Source organism: Mustela nivalis, assembly GCF_964662115.1.
Source record: "Mustela nivalis genome assembly, chromosome: 2".
Taxonomy (NCBI): Eukaryota; Metazoa; Chordata; class Mammalia; order Carnivora; family Mustelidae; genus Mustela; species Mustela nivalis.
Window position 1 is genome coordinate 153,882,529 of NC_139021.1, and position 15,295 is coordinate 153,897,823.

The 15,295-nt window shown below is 47.1% G+C and overlaps 1 protein-coding gene across 4 annotated transcripts in view; it reads right to left on the reverse strand.

Annotated features, from left to right (window-relative positions):
• The window catches only part of MYOF (myoferlin), a 158,649-nt gene that overhangs the window by 87,390 nt on the left and 55,964 nt on the right, over positions 1-15,295 (reverse strand). For all 4 annotated transcript variants that reach the window (XM_082721978.1, XM_082721976.1, XM_082721977.1 and 1 more), the window contains exons 6-13: positions 8,398-8,564; positions 7,605-7,733; positions 4,955-5,017; positions 4,819-4,869; positions 3,617-3,647; positions 2,999-3,114; positions 2,205-2,331; positions 787-890 (exon numbers count right to left, since the gene is read on the reverse strand). In XM_082721978.1, the coding sequence (XP_082578104.1) occupies positions 787-890; positions 2,205-2,331; positions 2,999-3,114; positions 3,617-3,647; positions 4,819-4,869; positions 4,955-5,017; positions 7,605-7,733; positions 8,398-8,564 (788 nt within the window). The remainder of the gene's footprint in view (positions 1-786; positions 891-2,204; positions 2,332-2,998; positions 3,115-3,616; positions 3,648-4,818; positions 4,870-4,954; positions 5,018-7,604; positions 7,734-8,397; positions 8,565-15,295) is intronic.

Below are 15,295 nucleotides of genomic sequence, written 5' to 3' on the forward strand. Positions count from 1 at the left end.
TATTATTATCCTGATTTATAGTTCAGGAAATTGACATTGAGGCTGAGGAATCTGCCTTTACTGCCTCTGGAGAGGGCTAAAGTCTGAATTTAAATCTCCCTCCAGAACTGAAGGCTTCTCCACCGCTCCCCCACCACCGACTCCCCTAGGAAATGAAACCTCGCTTTCATTAACTAAATGGTTCAACTATACAGAATATGCTACCTCTTCACCTACAGCTGTCCATGATGCGGTGCTATTCTACTACAGAAGCCCGCTCTCCCATCTTTGAGCATCTTTGTAAGTTAAAGTGGGGTTTACAGAAATGCCTGCACCAAGAGTCCCCTGGCTCTTCCCAGGGGACAGAGATGGGGCTCCCCTGCCTGTTATCTGGTTTCCCAGTGAGCTGGGACCAGAAGTGAGAAACCTGAAGGGAGTGAGCGGTGGGCAGTGAAGGGCCATATCCTTCAATTATTTACTAGGGATCATTGTTGCCAGACAGAGAGCTCGCCTTAGATTAAGACAACGCTTGGATGTGACAAATAATCCAAATAATTCAGTGATCGTGTTCATGTTCTTTCTTGCCAAAGATCAAACGTTCTCCCTGGAGTCCTGTATACTTCCCACTCCAAAATAAAGCCGTGGAGAAGTCTGCATTTTCCGACTCAGATAATCTACGTTAGTGCAGATTTCTCAAATCATCAGGGGGTTATTTTAACAAAGAGTAAACAGGGATTCACTCCAAGGAAAGCACGGTGATTTAAATACTTATTCCTATTAGGGTCTGCATTTAGATCACATACAAACCTTTTTTCCAGCAAAGGAAACTTCTACAAAAGGGTCCACTAGGTTTTTTTTATCTGCATTGCCTCCAAATATTTCCTTTACCGTCTGTGAGAAGGCATCATCCACTAGAAAGCAACGTGTCACACAGCAGAAATTAAATTCTATTTTCTTAAAAGGATAGAAATCACTCAGCAAAATTAACGGTTTCCTCCTGTACACGAAGACAGTTGCAACAAGGATAGTTCTCAAAAGTGGCAAGAACTAAGAGCATTGTACCGCGGAGATCTTGTCCTCTGAGCTGAGAAAGAAAGGTGTTCTCCCCACAAAGCAGAAACAAAATAAAACAAAACAAAACAAAACAAAAAAAAACCCGGAGCTTCTTGAAAAATAAACCAGTAAATTATTGTATTGAAAATCAGTCACTTGTTGAGGGGAAAACTAGAATAAAAACAGTCCATCCAGATAGGGTAAGAGGTGATTTAAAACTCAGCCTAGTGTCAACTTGGAAAAGGCTCTTTAGGTCAAAATAAAGTAAGCCTAGTCTGATTTTTTTCAGAGACATTCAAGGAACTCTGGCATCATCACAAATAACAAAACCAGAAATAACGCATTTAAGCAACTATAAACAGCATTATCTCTCTGTTTCAACAAACTCAGAAGTGAGCTGGAATCAACAAACAGGTTGTATAATGGGAGGTTTAATGTATTTACTTCATTCAAGATATTCCTGAGGAGAGATGAGGGAAGCGTTATAGGGTGTTAAACAAGAGAGGGAAAGGGGCAAATCCTGAAGAGATCCATGGCCCCTAGATGGAGTGCTGCCTCCTGGGGCCTGGGGGAGGGGCCCCATGTCCCGGGGCCTAGCAGGAAGCAGACAGGCTGCAGGGCAGAAGGACACTGGGTCCCTAGCAATGACACAGCAGCGTCTGGACCAGTCTCTGAGTAAAACCACCATAACTGATTCTCTTAAATGCATCCAATATCTTGTTATCTGTACCTCATAACAGAGTATCGACAGAGGACTAGTTATTGGCACTCAACGACTCTTGGCCATTTTTAAGAATTCAATAACAAACACAAACATTCGTTGTTCCCCAAATTTCATATTTTCCCTTGGGATGAAAGAAGTTGGAAGTGCTGCCTGCTGGCCTCTCTTCAGCGTCCTCCAGAATAAGGAGACGTACAACACTGAAGAGGGAAGAGACCGAGCAAGACGGGCCAAAGGCTTAATAAGGAACGTGGATCAGTGACCAGCTGGCTGCCCCATTAACCTGGCCAGGAAGTTTCCATGGGGCCAGAATGAAAGAAGAAAAGTCCATGAAGGCCTTCGAAAAGAAAAACGTATGACAGGCAGACACATCACTATTCGGACTATGATGTTGACCCATGTGGTCATGCAGATAACTGGTCATCGGGGGGAGGGTGAAGTCCATACGTACTCTGGGGGATGTCCTCTGCTCGGTAGATTTTAAGCAAGAAGGTCACCCACCGGAGGGCGACTCCAGCAGGGAGCAACAAATTACTCTCCACGTCGTCGCTGTCATTATCACGCTCTCGCTTCTCGCTCTGTTGGGGAGACACGATTACACACGAGACACAGAGAAAAGCAGCAAACTGTCGCTTATAAAATGAAATCGACTGGAATTGTTTCCATTAGGATTTCCTGTGCTTCAGGCTTAAGAGTTCAGCCATCGATGTGACCTTGAAATTGGTCTGCAAAATCTAAGCTCCTAAGTTTCTTCAGTGGATACACCACAAGAAAATAACGTGACCTTTTGTAATATTATAAACACTAAATAGGACAGAGCTAGTTCCTAGAGTTTTTCCCCATTTCTCCTGGGCACTTTCTGTTCTCCCAGTCTGCTGTCCAGCCTCCTAGAAGGCCGACTGTCCCTCTTGGTAGCAATGCCTGATTCTGCAAGTGAGGCACACTCTGTAGGCACAGTCTGAAACCATGCCATTTGCATTTGGATGCAAAGGAGTCTTGAAAACACATACGTCTTTACTGAATGAAAAACGCACTCATGGACACCAGGAAGGAGTCCAAGTGAGCTACAATAGCTCTGTCATGAAGAAAACAACAGCTTCCAAAAAGTAGGAGAAGCTGGAAGGTTGGGGTTATTGATAGGAAGCTGTGTCGCTTTTCACAACTACTGATGCCCCACTTGCATATTAACTCTTGGTCCCCTTTCTTAGGGAGAAAATGTACAAGGTCAAGAACACAGGGGCTCACAGGAGGCTCATCTCCGGTTCCCAGGACGAACATGCTGACTTTCATGTAACCTTTAGCACCCGAGCTGGAATCTTCGGGGTCATTGAGAAGAAGCCATTTTCTCATGACAGCATGACCTAAAATAAGGATTAAAAAAAGGACAGGGACACTCTGAAGATAAGCTGACTGGTCTGTGATTGCCTCTGCTGTAAGATAAACAATCACTTCCTCTGAAGCATCATAATGACACCAAGCTTGCCAGATGAGTCTCTGTATCAGTGTCCTCTGCTTTGCACTAACCCCCCACCCCACCCCGCCACCCTAATCCTGCCCTGGGGTCACTCAAACAAGGCTCTCTAAGCTCTACTCATTAGACTTATTAATTGTATTTTGATAAAGTCAAAACACAAAACAGAGAAGTTATCTACTTGTGAACCTTACGATAATACCGATAATACCATTACGATAATACTATTAGATTAAAAAAAGATATCCATATTAACCTACTATTATTCATTCCTGCTAAGTATCCTTCCCCCTCCTCAATCAAGGAAAAAAATTTTATTCCTTTTTGGATTCCCTCAGATTTTCTTGATTCCCAGATTCTTCAAGTTCATGGGGAGAAAGAATATTACTTACCAGGTTCGTCATAGATGAATCCAACATCGATCTGGGAAAAGATAATTTAAAATAGCTCAAACAGATTTTAAAATCAATGTAGTCACTTCAAAAAAACCATCATTACATTTAAATATAAGACACTTGACAACACTTCAATTTCTTTGAGAACAACACTTCCAGCTTACCCTCTCTGTATCCCCAGTGCCTTGACTGACGTGTGGCACACAGAAGCTCCTCAATCATTTCGAATGAATGAACTAACTAGTCTTAGAGCTAGGATGCACCATGGAAGTAGGATGACCAGTGTTGTCCCTGTTTGTTTGGAACTTTTCCCCGAGAACAGAAAGCCTCAGAATCTGTGAAATCCCTTAGTCCTGGGCAAACTTGGACTTTGGTCACCCTATGAGAATTCACCTGGCCCAATTTCCTATCCCATATTCCTCTTCCTTCTCCTCCAGCTAATGCTAGTGTTAATAAAACCATCGAATGGACAATTCGATGTGCCAAGCACTGTACCAGATATTTTATATACTCTATCCCACTTTGTCTACACGATGACTCCATTTTGAGGAGGAAACTAAGGATCAGCGGGTATGTAACTAGTTGGAGGCAGACAGGGCATGAACACACATGTGCCTGATCCAGATTCTTCTCTAGGACTTCTGGTGACTGGGAACCCCTTCCTTTGAGAGGCAGCCCATTCCACGTAGAATTGCTGGGAAGCACCCACCAAGTATTTGTCTTTGATTCCAATGTGAATTACTTGGAAAAGCACCCTGATTCTCTTTCCTGTTTTGACTTGATTTTCCTAGTCCAGATTTACAATAATTGGCTTTGTAGATAGGGGAGGGGGGCTGTTGGTAAGTGGAGCTGGGGGACGGGCTTCTTGCCACTGTCGCAGGGCACTGGCTTCCATCCACAGCTGGAACTTTGCAAGTGCCCTGATGTGGCAGCTTCCAGGCATTTGCTTTAAGGCCCAGTAAGCGGTGTACTTTAGAGGCTGACTAGATGCAGGCCAGAGGACAATCGACTGGTTTCTGGCCCCTGGAGCATTCACGTTCTTCTGGCACTGCATCCTCAGCAGAGACCATGATGTGAACCCCTTACATGTAGCTTTGGGATGTCATCAAGGTTGGACAGGCTGATAGCTGGCCAGGAACCTGACTCCTCATTATGAAAGTGCCCATCTAAGGTGAACAAAATAGACAGCTGGCACCCACCTTAAATTCCCCCATCAGACAATCGGCCCGCAGGGAGTGGGAATTATAAACCTGGAAGGAAGAAGAGCCATGAGAAAGTTACTGGCTTTAGCTGGCGGTTAGAGAGCACGCCCTTTCCACCCCGCAGCCCCCTTACCCGAATGCTGATGATCTCATCCATCAGTTCAGAAGGGGTCATGTGGACGTTGTAGAAAAATAACTGTCAAAGTGGGGGAGAAGAATAATTGAATGTTAGCCGGGGTGGGCTCAGGTTTAGCGTGATCTAACGCTACAGTGTGGGAACCCTCCTAAAAAGTGACAAAACACAACCCCAAAAGGAAGTAGGACCATAAGAACACATTGCAGGGCCCTCAAAAAGGCCCCAAAGCTTAAGCTGCTTTGAGCTTCTTGGCAAACTCACCTTCACATGTTGGAAAAAGGAAAAAATGGTTATGTAACAACTATAGTGTTTGTGTAATGAAATAGAACTATTCATTTGCAGCCAGAAATATGCTAGCTAACCCACTTAAAAACCTAAGCTTATTTCATGCTTCAAGTCTCACTGAAACGGGGGCTTGGGTCTTGCATGACCTGGAAAGTTCAGTTGAATTCCTTATGATTGTCCTGAAAAAATTTTTTTAGCTTTTTTAAAAACACCTAGGATCCACTCAAAGATCTTACTACATTTGGTTGTTGTGTCTCTTTAGTGTCCTTCTTTTTTTAATTTTAGAGGGAGAAAGAGAGTGACAGCAGGGCGGTGGGGGAGAGAGAAGGGGACAAAGATCCCAAGCCGACTCCCCACTGTGCGCAGAGCCCACAGTCACAGGGCTCCGTTTCAGGTCCCTGAGATCATGACCTGAGCTGAAACCAAGAGCTGGACACCTAACCTACTGTGCCACCCACGCACCCCAGCTTTAGTTTCCCTTTTTTTTTTTTAAGATTTTATTTATTTATTTGACAGTCAGAGATCACAAGTAGGCAGAGAGGCAGGCAGAGAGAGAGGAGGAAGGGAAGCAGGCTCCCTGCTGAGCAGAGAGCCCGATGCAGAGCTGGATCATGACCTGAGGCGAAGGCAGAGGCTTAACCCACTGAGCCACCCAGGTGCCCCTTTAGTTTCCTTTTATACAGAGCTGTGCTCCTGCCTATTTTTGTTATCGATTCATTTTCTCCTTTCAAGACCTGTTGTCTTCTGGAATACCCTACAATTTCGATTTGCACTGAGTATTTTCTCACCATTAGATTCAAACTGGCCATGTGATAAGAAATGACACAGAGGATATTGGTTCTTCTATTATATCACATCAGGACACACACATCAGTTTGTCCTGTCACTGATGCTAACAAGTTCAATCACTTGGTTAAGAAGATGTAGTAAACTCAGAATTTTTTTTTTTTTTTTTTTTTTTAGTGAATTCTTTTATTGATTCCTGAATTGATCTGCTTAGAGTCTCAGGTATTTGATTCTTCCCTCTTGCCCAGAGATCTAATCTCAAAAAAAATTCATTATGATGGGAAAATTCAAAAGGCGGAGATTCTCCCCAGGCTCCTCAGAATGTAGCTGAGTAAATAAATATTCCTCCCACGTGATAAATGCATCACACCGTAGGTGTCCAATCGCCCAGGAGCTTGTCCTCCCTGCAGTCCCATCTTCTCCTCCCCAGCAAACTCCTCCTCAGGCTCTTCCGAAATCCACTTCAAGTGCCCTCCCCACTCCCAGTGCACACCCATGTCCCTTGTCTGCTTTGACATGACCTAGCGATGTTTTGTTGTCTGCAGCTCATCCAAGGAGGAGAAGTGAGAAGAAGGCCCTTCCCAGAAGGCCCTTCTGTGAAGCAGGACCAGGTTGAACAAAGGGTGAGAAACTGGGACACCAGAGAGAAGAAACCTGTTCTTCTGATGCACAAAAATAGGAAAAAGAATGAAAAGCTGGAACCAGGGCTGGGAACTCAGAGGAACGGTGACAGGAAACCATGGTAGGGAAGGCCTAGACTCAGAGAACAGCACATAGGACTCACGCCTGAGGAATCTCAGAAATGCGTCTCCTCAGCAGAGCAAGGGCTTGGAAACCTCCCCAAACCTCATTTCTCCTCACAGCCCTGATGGTGGGGTTCTGTGGTATCTGAAGGACCATCAAGGTATTCAGCGCTTTTGAGGAGTGCTGGAGAAGAGGTCAGCGGAAGGACTGCATTCTCAGCGTGGGAGGGGAAAGAAAACCCTTTCTGCTCCCAGTTGCTTTCCTTTTACATATATTATTTTTATAGTCAGGTAGGTTTTGACACCTTTAAAGAGCCAGCCACTGCTGTCCCTGTGAAAACTGAAACCTCTGCCTTAGAGCTGTGACTGAACCTTGTGTATTTATTTATTTTTTTTCTTTCAGGAGGGTCCAGCATCAACTGGTCTTAACTGTGAAAATATGCTGACTGTGCTTTTTAAAAAAGTAGCGAAGCAACCACAGAAATGACTTAGGCATCCCTCAGAGACATCCTGCTGATCAGGAGCAAAGGCAGAAGTGGGGGTCCTCAGGTGCCCCATCATTAGGGGTGCAGGGACCCATCGGGACAGGCAACGTGAGGGGATTGTTGTAAAAACACCAGAAAGACCCTGGCAACTCTGAGAACCAGGCTGTGTGATTTTAAGACCCAGTGGTTCTTAAGGTGTTGAACGCTGGAACTTTGCCTTGTCTTTAGCAGACTTTGGCACCCAAGTTCCCCTCGCACGTGGGACGGGGGAGAGGAGGGTGGAAGACAGGAAGGTGCATACAAACAGAACAGACCCCCTGAGCAGGTATCTGTATGATACCCATTTACCTCATCATAAAATGGGTTGTTCCCTCTCTTGATCCTCGTTCGGTGTGTCTGGCCACAGACATGGACCTTGACCACAGGCCTGATGTTGTTGCCACTTAACTGGCGGCCCTCGATAACTCGGACACGGATCTGCAAGGACAGGAGAGGGGGCCATTACTGATCCTTTCCCAGTGACGGGTCAACCCCTCTGCCTATAAGGATCGCTGAAACCCAGCCAGGGTAGGGGCGCAGGGACTGCCTGCACCCCTGCCCTGGCCGGGGTTCAGTGACTGGAGGTGGCCCCCCCCAGCTCATTCCCAAGGTGAAGCTGGGGTTGGGCTGGAGAAAGCAAGCATGGTGGTGAGGTTGAAGCAGTCCAGAGCTGGTCAGGGAAGGGTCAGCAGAGAGCAGGGGGGGGGGTGTGGATAGGGGGAAGGAGGGGAAGGGGCTGCTCTGATCCCAGCCTCCCACCTGGTCTGCCTGAGCCTGGATGTAGTAACGCACTCCACCGCTGCCTGCCAAGGAAGCGCCCAGAACTACAAGGACGCACTACTGTGCTTCTGTCCTTTCCTCCCATTGAAGGGAAGGAGGGGTTCAGTTTTATTTCTCTGAAGAGCCTCATCTGGCTTGACTCCATCTACCCCTGACAAGCAGAAAAGAGAGGGGCAGCTCCTCTTGGGTTCACTCCCTGATGCCCCTTTTGCTAGCTGGGCTGCGGCTCATAGCAAGGGTCCTTCTCCTCAGCACTGCAATTGCTAGAAGCTGGACCGGATGGTGGTAAAACCAAAATGGAGGGCCTGCGGGCTGTGCCCACCTGGAAGTCCTGAGGCTTGCTGGACAGTATCCGCCGGCTCTTCCTTCCTTTCGTGAGCCTCCGGGCAAGGTGGGCCTCCGACGCCATCCCACCTGTCCCCCTGGGCCCGGGGCCCCGGACTGTACCGTCTAACCTGTCTTCATCACCTCCGTCTTCCTCCTCGTCTCCTAGAACACCAGCAAGGAACCCCGTCAGAGAAGGCCCTCCTCCTGTAAATGTCCGAACTTAGCTTTCCTGGACTGTTTTTAGTGTTCCTGAGGAGGCCCGTGAAGGAGCTGCTCCTTGGGGACACTGACTTGGGATGTGCTGAGATTCCGATACGGTTTCTTTAGGAAAACGTGTTCGTGGTGCATCAGGGCCTCCTTCAGGCTGTATTTGAAGTGACCAAGAGAGCTCCAGTGACGAAGGGGAGAGCAAGTGAAGAAGGCTCAGTCGGATGCCACCCGAAGTCACCTGGTTCTGATCTGGGGACCCAGGCTGAGGTCAAGGAGCCTTTCTGCAGTTAGGATGGAGAGGAGAGACAACCCCGGAGGAGCTTGGCAGAGGAGACTTCCACTCCACCATCCCCAGGGCTGGTCTTCTCTCTCATTTACTCATGAGGTTTCTACACCCGCCTCCTTTCTGCTTGAGCTCCTGGTTCCCAAACGCCGCCTCCGCCCTGTGGCAGATGAGAAATGCATCTCCAGTTTCCTTGCCAAGTAGACCAAATGGTCTCATGCTCTCCCTTTGCCCACCTCGTCTGTCACTTCCACACACATCTGTCTCCTCCGTTTATCCTCCTAGCTTCCCTTCATCCTTGGGGGTGGGGGAGGTGTTTCCTGATTGACAGAGGGAAGCCCCTCCCAATACCTGAGAACCTACTTCCCTTCAGATTCTTTGGAAACACCCCAAGCGTCCCCCCTGCTCTCTTGAGCACCTTCAGTAGATTCTTCCCCACAGGGCCTTCCTTCTACCTTCACAGAGGCACAGATTTTTTTCTCCTTAAAAAAACAAAGCAAAACAGGGACGCCTGGGTGGCTCAGTTGGTTAAGCAGCTGTTTTTTGGCTCAGGTCATGATTCCGGTGTGCTGGGATCGAGTCCCACATCGGGCTCCTTGCTCCGCAGGGAGCCTGCTTCTCCCTCTGACTCTGCCTTCCACTCTGTCTGCCTGTGCTCGCTCTCGCTCGCTCTCTCTCTGACAAATAAATAAATAAAATCTTAAAAAAAAAAAAAGCAAAACAAAACAAAAAAACCCAACTCAATTCTGCCTACGATGTCTCCCCTTTCTTTTATTCACAAACTCGTTTAAACTCACTGACCAACTTCAGCTTTTTTTGGCTTAATAGACAAAAAGTGTGAACTCCTGATAATCTGTACAGTATAATTGAAGAGATTCTAGAAGACTAGCTACCTCATCCAAAAAATAACACCATTTGCATTCCCTACCTTTGGATTCTGAAACTCCTCCTTTACAACGCAAAATCATGTAAGAGATCGAATTCCCATGCGGACACATTTGTCACTCACACTGTAGTATGAGTTAGTTCAGTCAGATTGCTGTGTAGCACAGCTCTTAAAGCCTGGGCTCTGGAATCATGTGGCCTAGGTTCAAATCCCATTTTTAAGCTGTGCGGGTCTAAGTTCTCCATTTCTGCTTCAGTTTTCTCATTTGTAAGAAGGGAAAAATAATAGTATTTACCTCGGCATTATTGTAAAGATAAAATTAATCCACATGCAAGCCTTCAGTATGGTGCCTTGCACAGAGAAACACCCAATAAATCAATCTTTTATTTATTTATTTATTTATTTAAACTTTTGTTTGGTGGGAACACAGACTACTACAACACTTCCCAGAGAGCAGGCATGAGGTGGGGGTGGGGACTGGAGCAGTCAGTGGGCAGCACAGGGGAGGGGAGCACAGAGTGAGGAAGGGGCAACCACAAGAAAGTCCCCCCACCCCCCACTATGTACTGCTTCAGAGTTCCGCTCAGGGTGAACGCTCCCTTCGCCACCCCTCATTCACACTCAGCTTATCTAGCCACTTCTATCTGTAAAGGTCAACCATGAACTCTCCTTGTTAAGCTCAGGGCCCTTTTCTGAGTCCTTCCACCCCACCAAACATAGCCTCAGGCACTGGACACTCACACAAACTTCTTTGAGTCCTGCAATGTCTGCCTGGCACTCTGACTAAACCTTCTCGGGTTCTTCATGGGCTCCTTCCATGTCCTACTCCCCAGGTGTGACTTCCCACACTGCTCCTCAGCCTCTGATCCTCTGACCTGAAGCTCTCTGCATCTACACTTTGGAGTCATAGACGACAGAGTGTTAGGCTAGAGGGCACTCCGAAGTCCCCTGGTCAGACATGCCCCTCATCACAGCATCCAGACAAGATCACTGAGGGCCAGAAAGCTCAGGTGACCTGTTAGGTTATTGGGAGCTAAGATGAAATGAGGACCAGATCTTCACCCTACCTCACCCTAGGCTCCATCCAGCCTGGGTCTAAAACCAGGCTGTGGAGGAAGGAGGGACTGTCAACCTGGTTCTTCAGCATCTTTGTCAGAAGACCAGGAAACCCCAGAGAGGTCAAAGGCAGGAAAGGCTACCTTTGCTCTGCAAGATAATCTGGGTCTCGTCTACCCCATTCTTGAAGAGCCTTCAAAAGCAAGGCTTGCCTGCCACCCATCTTGGGGCGCCAGTGTCTTAGAATGTCCCTCTTCCCATCCTTGACTGGGTGAATTCCTCAACTCCCTCAAGCTCCAGGTGGAACAGACGGTTTCCGGACAGCACCACACATGATCCTACCCAGGGGCTTGGTGCATGCAGAACCAACGAGGGGACACAGCCCTGCCTTCTTGAGTTCCTCAGCCCTGTGTGCAAAGTTGTGGCACAGCTCTCGACAGAGAGTACCCGGATGCTGGGGGGCACTCCTCTGACCTCTGCCTCATGGAAACACAGAAGGTCAAGAGCTCCACCGCTGCAAATCTGTTCTGAACTAGGCAGGGGCTAGTCTGGATGCCTCTAGGGTCCCGACAACTAAGAAACTCCCTTCATTCCTCTAGGGCCAAAGCAAGGCTTTTCTCCCCACTGCGGACTGTTCCATTTGGGGTTGGTGGATATGGAGGGCAGCAAGCAGAAGGAGGGGTAGCTTGTACCCCTTTGTGGTGCCGGACTACAAGTCCTCATGAAACTCTTCACAGATGCTCCAGAAAGACTACAGGCAACAAAGACCCAGTTTCTTCTAGGAAATACCTTCCGCTCTTCAGACTTGAGGCTGAAATGGGTCAGAGGAAACCAGCCTGAGTCATGGCAACTGCCAGCATCTTTGTACAGCCACAGCAGGATATTTGGGCAGGAAATCGTCCTTTATGTGGCAGGAAGCTGCACAGCGTTCAACGGTGCCACCCTAAGAGGTCCACAAGGAGAGAGGGGGCCCTCTAAACCCTAACGCACACACACCTCTGCAAGCTGTCTCGCTCCCAGAGGCGGGTGGTTGTGTGTTCATGCCCTGTGGTGGAGACCCAGGACCTGAGCCATAGCCAGGGGGATCTGCAAGGAGGACTCTTCATGACCACAGAGGGGCAACATTATGTTGAGAGCCACCGACTACACAGAAAGTTGCTGGTTGTGTTTGCTTCCTTGTAGTTCTGATTGCAACAGAGAACCCCAAACCACGTGGCTTACAACAATCGAGATTTATTCTCTGAGAGTTCCCAACCCTGGAAGGAGGGTGCTGGCAGGGCTGTGCTCCCTCAGAGCCACCATCTCATCTGATCCTCTTCCATTCCTTAATGGAGAGTCCTTTCTGGAATTTTTTTTTTTTTTTTTAGTAGGCTCCCTACCCAGCAAGGACCCCAAGGTGGATCCTGAGGTCAAGACCTGAGCGGCGGAAGTCAAGAGTCAGATGCTTAACCACTGAGTCACCCAAGCACCCCCTTTCTGGAATATTTTATGCTTTTTGCGGGGGCGGACGGGAAGTGTCACAGCAATCTGTTTTTTTAGACTCCTAGAATGTCCTTCTCTGCCTGCGATATTCTGTAATATTACTTTTAGAGAAAAAAAACCTTCTTGCCTCTTATTACCTGGTGGCTCCTGGCTTCTTTGGCTTGTGGCTGTATCCTTTCCATCTCTGCCTCCATCATCACGTGGCTTGCTCCCCTGTATAACTGTGTATCATCATCTCTTTGTATAAGGATACCAGCTACTAGATTTAGGGCCTGCCCTAATCCAGTATGATTTCATCTTAGCTAATTACATCCGGAAAGATCCCATTTCCAAACAAGGTTACCGTCTGAGGTTCTGTGTAGGAATTTGGAGGGGACATTATTCAACTCCCTACAGAAGCCATCTTCTATATCTTTCTAGCATGTTCTATCTATTACTCCAGTCCACAGTCTGCAGCCACACTAGGCTCCCCCAAACTATCAACCACACTACCTCCCTGTCCCCTCCCCAACCCCACCACTGCCTTTCACATCCTTTTCTCCTGACCTGCGCTCTTACACTGCCATGCTCCTCTTTACCCCTCAACTCCTTCCCTTTTCTGGCGTATTGTACTCATCTGGTTCATTCCACCTCCACTCCCTCCACCGCTTCATCCAGGAGCTGAACTTGGCTGAACACTCACCTTCCTGACTCATCTTACTTTAATTTCATGATCACACCCCTGAAGTGGTCTTGCAGGACTCCCTGGCCATCTACCGTATTTCCAAGGCATCTATTCAAAGTTTCCCTGGATTCTGGTCTGAGAAGGCCACTAATCAGCCAACAAAGTCAAATCACTCCGCCTTTCTGAGCTTCCTCATCTTTTAAACCTTGAACGCTTCTGATACCCTCTCTATCCTTATCCTTCTCATTGCCAGCTAATGAACTTGCTTCTTATTTCATTGAGAAAACACGCAATCAGAAGAGAATATCGCCATCCTCCCAACTCCAAGTCAACCTTCCTACCTGCACCCGTTGTCTGCCTTCCCTCCTGCTACAATCACTGAACTGTCTGTGCTCTCAACCTGGGTTCAATCCTTTTGTAGGTGCACAGATCTCATCTCCTCTCCCTACTCACGGATTTTGCTTCTGCACTTTCTCCCTCTGTATCTGCTCATCAGTTTTCCTTTCTTAGCTGGATCATTCAGATGTGCTGAAATAGAGCTCACAATAAAAAGCAAAAACCAACAAAACAAAACAAAAACAAAACAACTTTCCTTGACTCCATAGTGCCCCCTAGAGTTACTGCTCTACTTTTCTGCTCCTCTTAAGGGTCACTTGGGCCATGACAAGTTCTTCACAATTCCCTTACAAGAATGCTATCCCAGCTCTTCAACAATTACCACACCACTCGGTCAAACCCTACCAAGCTTCTGATCACAGCCAACATGGACCTGTCGCCTTTCTGACAGTCAGTAACCCTCTACGTGATCCACATTTGGTTCTAAGTGATACCTCAGTTCACACTTAGCAATGGCTCTCCATCATAACTCCAGCTACTTAACAAAACAAGTCTTCACATTTCCTGAGATGTACTGTTGACTTCTTTCTAGAAGTTCAACAGCAATAATCCTACAAATAGCTCTTGCGTGTCATCACTGATGACACTGATGGCTGTCTGTTCACCCAGTGCTGAAGAGTTGGCAGCCCCTAGGGGACCTTAGGATGCAGTCAAGTGTGCCTCTGGCATGCCCAATTGTGCTCTTCCCCAGTGGGTTGAAACTCCCTCCTTCAAAATACCATGCTCTCTTACTGTAGCAGAAGAGAATGAGCTATCAGTCACTCAGATGTCACCAGAACTGCAGGTCAGCCTTTCCCTGCCCTCACATTCATTCTGTGAGAGCTTCCCCATGGAGGCAACTCCTAGGAGTGGCTGAAGAAGACAGACACTTGCCCAGTCACCACCTGGTTTCCTCCTGGCCTGTAATACACATCCTCTTCCCAGCCAGCAGTACCAACACTGTTCCATGCCTCTCATCTTTCCACCAAGGCCTGAACTGGGCCAGCATTCCATCTAATCTTCTTCCATTCCTTGATGGAGAGTTCTTTCTGGAATATTTTATGCCTTTTCCTTTCCCCCTGGTCACAGCAACTCTGTTTTTCTAGAGTCCTAGAATATCAACCTCTGCCTATGATATTAACTTTGCTTCTCATGACAAAGTGTTGTTAAGTGGTTAAGGCAAAAGTCACTTCTAAATCAGAACAAAAGGCTGGTGTCATATCAGTGTAAGTCAAAAAGTACAAAGCAGAATGGGAGAGAGGAAGTTTCTAAGCATGAAAACATTTTGGAGATAGCATACTGATTTGGCTGTAATGTTGAATAATAACTTTTCTGGGTTTCTAATATGTGAGACATTATGTAAATTCATACCTGCATTCGACCATAAGCAATTCATTACCCTCCACCCCGATTCTTGGGTAAATAGCACTATATGTGCACTAAGAATTTTCTGGAATGGTTCTATACATAGACCAGAGCAAAGGTATCATGGAAGAGCCTCTAACCCAACGGTGATGCAAACACAGGCTTGCAGGGAAATCTTGGCAACATTTGCCTTAGATCAATTGAGCTGTGACCCAGTCTAGCAAACATTGCCCAAAGAGCACTGACTGAGTCTGGGCAAGATAATGTTAACCAGGTAAAATGCTCAACTCCATAGCTTCTTAAAGTCGGCTCCAAATTCTGCTCTCATCAGGATCTCCCAGAAGTTCCTATTAACCACAGAGATTGGGGAGGTCCCCTCCAGTCCACCTAAGACATACTTTCTGGACGGAAATCAGCACATTTAAAGATCCCCTTTGAGGATTTTTACTGTGTTTAAAATTTAAGAACTGCTGTTTTGTTATGACCACTTTGGTATTCTGAAACAACTTGGGAAAAAATTGGCCTAATAGAATCAATTTGCAGAACAATGTCAGAGGCAATCCTGGATTGGG